The 6,845-nt window shown below is 40.1% G+C and overlaps 1 protein-coding gene and 1 pseudogene across 1 annotated transcript; both read left to right on the top strand.

Annotated features, from left to right (window-relative positions):
• Positions 1 to 251: 251 nt before the first annotated feature.
• Positions 252 to 2,967, top strand: LOC125507417 (annotated as a pseudogene).
• Positions 2,968 to 3,207: 240 nt separating this feature from the next.
• LOC125506082 lies at positions 3,208 to 5,666 on the top strand. Its single transcript, XM_048670958.1, has 4 exons — positions 3,208 to 4,037; positions 4,122 to 4,315; positions 4,402 to 4,934; positions 5,335 to 5,666. Exons 1-3 carry the CDS (start codon positions 3,305 to 3,307, stop codon positions 4,927 to 4,929), a joined length of 1,455 nt encoding a protein of 484 aa, XP_048526915.1. The 5' UTR covers positions 3,208 to 3,304; the 3' UTR covers positions 4,930 to 4,934; positions 5,335 to 5,666.
• Positions 5,667 to 6,845: the final 1,179 nt, after the last annotated feature.

The raw sequence follows: 6,845 nt of genomic DNA, 5'->3' as shown, positions 1-6,845 counted from the left end.
GCCCGGCCCAGCTTCGAGAGCCTTCTAGTTAGCTTCCGCTGAGACAAAACCACGAAACCCAAACGGCCTAACCCTAGAATCACTCGTTCCCTGTCCCTCTTCCTGTGTGCGGCGCCGCCGCCGCGCACAGGCCACATCTCCTCGCCCTCCTCCACATCTCCGGCCAAGGCGCTCGCTTCTCTGGCCGTCCTCCACATCTCCTCGCCTCCACCCCATCCACTTCCTGTCCTTTGCTTCTCCAAGACTGCAGCATGGTGCTTGGCGGCTGCGGCAACGGAGTTGATGGAGCGCAAGCCGACCAGTTCAACGGAGGCAGTAGCACGGAGCAGCGGCAGCAGCATGGAGGGCATCCACTTGACTGGGAAGGTACATATGTTCTTGATGCAGTTTCAGTACGTGTATGCAGTTTCAGTCTTCAGCAATTTGTCTCGTCCAAGTACATGTATGCTGTTTCAGTTCTTCAGCAATTTCAGATCGATGTGGATTTGTTTCTTGGTTATAATTTGTGTCTACTTGTGCTGCTTTAGATTTAGGATAGGTCCCTGGTAAATGGCTTGGCAAATGCATATATCATACCGGGGTAAGAAAAATCGAGTCTTGATGAGTTGAACACAGTAGTGGCATTATTAATCTGAATTATACATGCATCTTGTAGTCACCAAGGATGCTCTAGATCTGGTAATATTTCTTTTGGTCCAACAGAAAGTGGGTTACAAACTTTGTTATGAACATCCTAAAATATATAATTTTTCCATGGACAAGGGGACTGCTCCTTGAAGCCACCGACTTGGATAAAATTGCTGCTGGCCGAGGCAGAAGCACACCGCACTAGCTGCTGTTATGTTTCCTTCCGCGCGTGTTACCCGAACAGGCCTTGGGTTCAGCTGCGCTTGCCCATGAATTGCTGCTGAACTTGAGTTGTTATGTATGATGGATGTTGCGAGTGACTCCCCCGTAAACTGTGTTGTTGAGAATATGCAATTGTACGTAATAATGTGTTGTCGATCGGATTGTTATGTTAATGATATTATTGATCGGATTATTATGTTAATGATGTTGTTGGAACTTCTTATTTGCATGGTAGGCCTTCTGTGCTCTAATGTTTTTGAGCTGCGCCATGCCGTCGATTTCCTGTAAAGGCTGCCTCTTGTGCTAATTTCTATCAGACTTCACACTTGAGTTATTTGCACAGAAAAGTAGATGTTGACCGATGATTAATTTCAATGGTCAGTGGTACCATTAAGTGGTGGTTCTAGAACTAAGCATCATTGGGTACAGTATATGACTTGTCTGTTTGGCAAACTAGAGCATCGAGTTGTATATAAATTACTTATTCCTTAGTATGTGAACTAGAGCATTGGGTTGTACTGTTTTTTCTTTATCATTAATATGAGGACACCCTAGTAAGCAAGGGTTGCTTCCTTAGTTACCTACTCTTGATAACTGACCGGTGTCTTTTTGTCACTTGATTTTCAGGTAATGGAACTGCAAATAGGAATGGCAGCGGCAACCATGATGAAAGTGCAAGTGGTTCTCAAAGCTCTTGGAAAGGTAATATACTAACTTGATATGAGCTATGAGATTGCATGTGCTTCTTATAGAGCTCTAACTTGGTTCAAATAAAAAAAGATGGCATAGAGATCTCACTTAATTCAGTAGTTCCATGAAACTATTTGGTATTTGTTTGTAAATTGTACATAACAGTACACTGCGTTGTCCATGTAGTGAGATGAGGATGATCACAGTTTAGAGTATTTGGATCTCTCTTTCATATTTCTATATAGTAAGTCATATATCTTGATCTTATTGGTGCACACTTCTAGAGTATTTGCTTGGTATGTTGCCAGATTACTATGCTTTGCTTGTTCACACGATGCAAATGGAATATTGTTAGGTTCAATTAAAGTGATGTTGTTTGTAACTTTGCAATGCAGGAATTAAAGATAATAACTTATATGATCCTTGGAACCATACATGGCCGTATTCTGGGGGTTTTCATTGTATGTACTGTGGCCTAAAGCACAAAGGTGGAGGTGCAACCCGTGCCAAGGAGCACCTTGGTTGGATTGTAGGTAACGTGAGGAGCTGCCCAAATGTGCCAAGAAATGTGAGAGATGCAATGAGAGAGTGCCGGGATGAATCGAAGAGGAAGAAAAGAGAGAAACAAAATAGCAGGCTGAGAATTGAAAGAAATATTATGGAAGGGCTGTATCAACAAGGAAGGGTGATTAACATAATAGATGATGATGAAGAAGAAATTCAGATGAATATTCGAGAGGCATTGCGTGACCCGAATGTCTCCCGCAGAGTTGATAGGAGGATTGGCAAGGGGAGTGTGGGTGATGTGCGAGTTGATGTTGGCAAAAAGAGTATCACCGCATATTTTGACAAGCAATTATGCAGCAACAAAGTATCTATGCAGCCCAAGATCAGTAGTGCTTTGGATCCTAATTCGAGAGATGCACTTGGCCTAGCTTGGTCCAAGTTTTTTCATGCCAATGATATTGCTGGACGTAAAGCTGACTGTCCATACTTCTGAGCTGCTTTGAAGATCACTCAACAATTAGGACCTACTCCTATACCAACCGCGAAGGAGATTGATGGAAAATATTTGGATGCAAACTATGATGAAGCAACTTCGTTTCTTCAGAAATTCAAACAAGATTGGAAAAACTTTGGTGTGACTCTTATGTGTGACTCTTGGACTGGTCCAACAGGAATGTGTCTCATAAACTTCATGGTGTATTGCAATACACGAATGTTCTTCCTTAATACTATTGATGCATCCGGTCAGACTCAGAATTCAGGTTACTTCCTCCTCTTCTTCGCGTTTTACTTTCTTCTTGAATACTTGGATTTGTCCTAGAATTGTCTTATGTTCATGAAAATATTTGCTTTGTTCTAGTTAGGTATATACATATGTTCTTACAATACTTTTCTTGAATACTTGGATCTGTCCTAGAATTGTTTTATGTTCCTAATGCTTTGTTCTAAGTAGGTATATATGCATTTTACATATGTTCTTACAATACATGCTTCTTGAATACTTGGATCTGTCCTAGAATTGTTTTATGTTCTTAAAATACTTGATTTTTTCTAACTAGGTATATGCATCTTACATAATTTTGCAGACTTTATCTATAGAGAGATTGAGAAGGTTGTAGAAGAGATAGGCCATGAACATATAGTTCAAATCATAACCGATAATGGGTCCAATTATAAAAAAGCTTGCAAAACCCTTATAGAAGAACCAAAGTACTCTCATATTGTTTGGCAACCGTGTGCTGCTCACACCGTCAATCTTATGTTAAAAGATATAGCCAAGTTTCCTGAGGTTGATGTGATAGTCAAGAGTGCCAAGACAATCTGTAGGTTCTTGCATAAGCACAATAATCTACATGATAACATGAAGAAGAACATAGGTGGTGAACTAATTAGACCAAATGCCACCCGGTTTGGGACTGTCTTCATGTTCCTTGAGAGTTACCATTTGAAGAAAGATAAATTTAGGGAGTGGATGGTTTCTCAGGATTGGAAGGAGTGTCAGTGGAGCTATGAGCCTGGATACGTGTTTTCTGAAGAATGTTTGTCTAGTAATGTTTGGTGGAATGCACTAGAGTGGGTACTAGGTTCGTTAAGGCCACTTTATAAGGCCATGAGGTATGCTGATACGCAGAAACAATGCACTCTTTCTGGCTTCAAAAAAAGTATGATGCTCGCTATACAACGGATGGAAGCACATCTAGGCCCTACATCAAGGTTGTACCTTAGTTTCATGCGCAAGGTGTGCAAGAGGATAGATGCAATGGAAGAAGATACGTTTATGGTTGCAGCTGCCGTCCTTGATCCATATACACATTATAGCCTCAACCGTTGCAACCATACAAATTATGCTACTGCACTAACAGATGCGATAGCGAAGATATTAGATCCAAAGAGTGCTCTTTCAGCCATTGATGAAGTTAGTAAGTTTAGGGAGTGCCAAGGAAGGTTTGGGACCAGATTAGCACAAGAAGCTGCGGCGAGAATGGAGCCAAGTAAGTCGTGGTCTTTTGGTTTTAGAATTTCCATTTCCTTTTGTTTTGTGTAATTCTGAAAATTTCATTGGTGATATCTTGCAGCCCAGTGGTGGTTTCAATTTGGAGGGGATGTTCCTGCATTGCAGAAGTGCGCAATGAGAATTTGCTCACAATGTGTCTCATCTAGTGGGTGTGAGAGGAACCGGAGCGCCTTTGCTTTGGTGCACACAAAGCCAAGAAATCGCCTTTTATATGACAAGCTCCACAAGCTAGTTTCTGTCCGCTACAACCTAAAGGTATAAACCAACTCAAATTTACTTTGTACCTTGTATTGTCCTTGCATGTCATATAATTTACTTGGTTTACTATCCAAACCTTGAAGATACGAGCTGAAGAAGATCAAGAGAAAGAGAGAGATGTAGATAAAGAGGTTGATCCAAGTGCACTGCTGATAGATACAACAATGTTCGATGAGACAAATCCAATAATGGAGTGGCTGAATGAGGATGAAGAGGATCCAATTTTGGATGGAGCCGATGCGGCCAGTGCTGTTTTTGAGAAAATAAGGCGCCTCAACTCAAGCAAGAAGGATTCTTATGTTGGTACAAAGGCTAATAAGAAGAAAAGAAAGAGGAATCATGATGAGGAGAATGTGTATGTCGAAACTGACAGTGAGGATGACGACAACGAGAATGAATATGTTGATAATGAGAGTGAGGATGATGATGGGGTGAGTGAGGATGATGAGGATGATCAACAAGATCAGCAAGAAACACAAATGCAAGTGGAAGAAGAGACACAAGTACAAGTTGAAAAGGAGACACAAGCAAGCATTGGCAATTTGGAGACTCGTAGATCTGGACGACTTGTTAGGAAGAAGACCAAGGAAGTCAACAGCCTCTACTCGTAGATTTGGTAAGTCTCTTCTTTTCGGTGTTTCTTCTTCATGATGATTACTTAGCTTGATGCATATGTTTGAAGCGGTTGATCTTTAAATAGCTTGATGTACATTGCTTTCTTATTCTGGTGCTCTAATGTGTATGCTCACTGTGTAATGATCAATACTGATGTTTCTAATTGCTACTTGTCAATTATCGTGTAGTACTGTTGTAATTTCTACTTATCTTCTTGTATGGCTGTTGTAATTGCTACTTATCACCTACTAGTGCTGTTCCAATTGCTACCACTCACATACTAGTGCTGTTCTAATTGCTACTTATCTCTTAGTAGTGCTATTCTAGTTGCTACTTATGATGTAGTAGTGTTGTTCTAAATGCTACTTATCACTTGTATTTGTCTTTTAAATGGTACCTAGCTGGAGCTTGGAGCATGATGCTAGTTGGAGGCTTGGAGCATGGAAGCTGGAGCTTTTTCAATGGAACAAGACCTCCCCGTCCATGCTTTCATGGATTTCTTTTGGAGTTGTTGTTCGTTGTGATGCTTTGATGGTTGTCTTTTGGAGCTGTTTCTATGTGAAATCCTTTAAATTCCTAGAGTTGGTTGTACTGAAGTATTTAAACTTTGAACTATGATGTGATGGTTGTGGACTGTAAGTTTAGAACTAATGTGCGTGAGGGTCATATTGGACTGACGCTCTTATTTTAATCCCTAGAGCTAATTTGCTAAACATTATATGATTACTCCTGATGGTTGTTGGGTTGCTATGCTTTTGCTTAGCTTGATTTCAAATTTCTGTGAATGTTTGGTCAAATTTCGGCCGAATTTCGGCCAAATTTCGGCCAAATTTTGTCTGAAAATTCAAAATTTGATTTTATAATTTCGTCCGAAATTTTGCCGTAATTTTTGAAATGACCGAAATTCGGCCATTTCGTTCAGGGCCGAAAAAAATGGCAAACCGAAAATCAAAACGCAGCCCCCTACCCGAGATCCGCTGGTTTTGATACCGACAGTGATCATCATCATTAATAGAGCATTATCCCCAAAAAAGGCCAAATAAAAAAAAGAAAGGCCAAATAAAAAAATGGACAATGCTACTATCCTTTTTTCCACACTTGTGCTTCAAAGTAGCACTACGATCTTGATGATAGAGAGTCTCTTGTTTTGTCACTTTCATATACTAGTGGGAAATTTTCATTATAGAACTTGGCTTGTATATTCCAATAATGGGCCTCCTCAAGTGCCATAGGTCTTTGTGAGCAAGCAAGTTGGATGCACACCCACTTAGTTTCTTTTGTTGAGCTTTCATACATTTATAGCTCTAGTGCATCTGTTGCATGGCAATCCCTACACCTTGCATTGACATCAATTGATGGGCATATCCCTAGCCCATTGATTAGCCGCGTCGATGTGAGCCTTTCTCCTTTTTGTCTTCTCCACATAACCCCCTCATTATATTCTATTCCACCCATAGTATTATATCCATGGCTCACACTCATGTATTGCGTGAAAGTTGAAAAAGTTTGAGATTACTAAAGTATGAAACAATTGCTTGGCTTGTCATCGGGGTTGTGCATGATGAGAGCATTCTTGTGTGACGAAAATGGAGCATGACCAAACTACATGATTTTGTAGGGATGAACTTTCTTTGGCCATGTTATTTTGTGAAGAAATGATTGCTTTGTTAGTATGCTTGAAGTATTATTATTTTTATGTCAATATTAAACTTTTGTCTTGAATCTTATGGATCTGAACATTCATGCCAAAATGAATAGAATTACTTAGACAAATATGTTAGGTAGCATTCCACATCAAAAATTCTGTTTTTATCATTTACCTACTCGAGGACGAGCAGGAATTAAGCTTGGGGATGTTGATACGTCTCCAACATATCTATAATTTTTTATTGTTCCGTGCTATTTATTATAT

This window comes from Triticum urartu, chromosome 5 (assembly GCF_003073215.2).
Source record: "Triticum urartu cultivar G1812 chromosome 5, Tu2.1, whole genome shotgun sequence".
Classification (NCBI taxonomy): Eukaryota; Viridiplantae; Streptophyta; class Magnoliopsida; order Poales; family Poaceae; genus Triticum; species Triticum urartu.
Note: the sequence above shows the minus strand (reverse complement) of the source record. Positions and strands in the feature narration are given on the sequence as shown.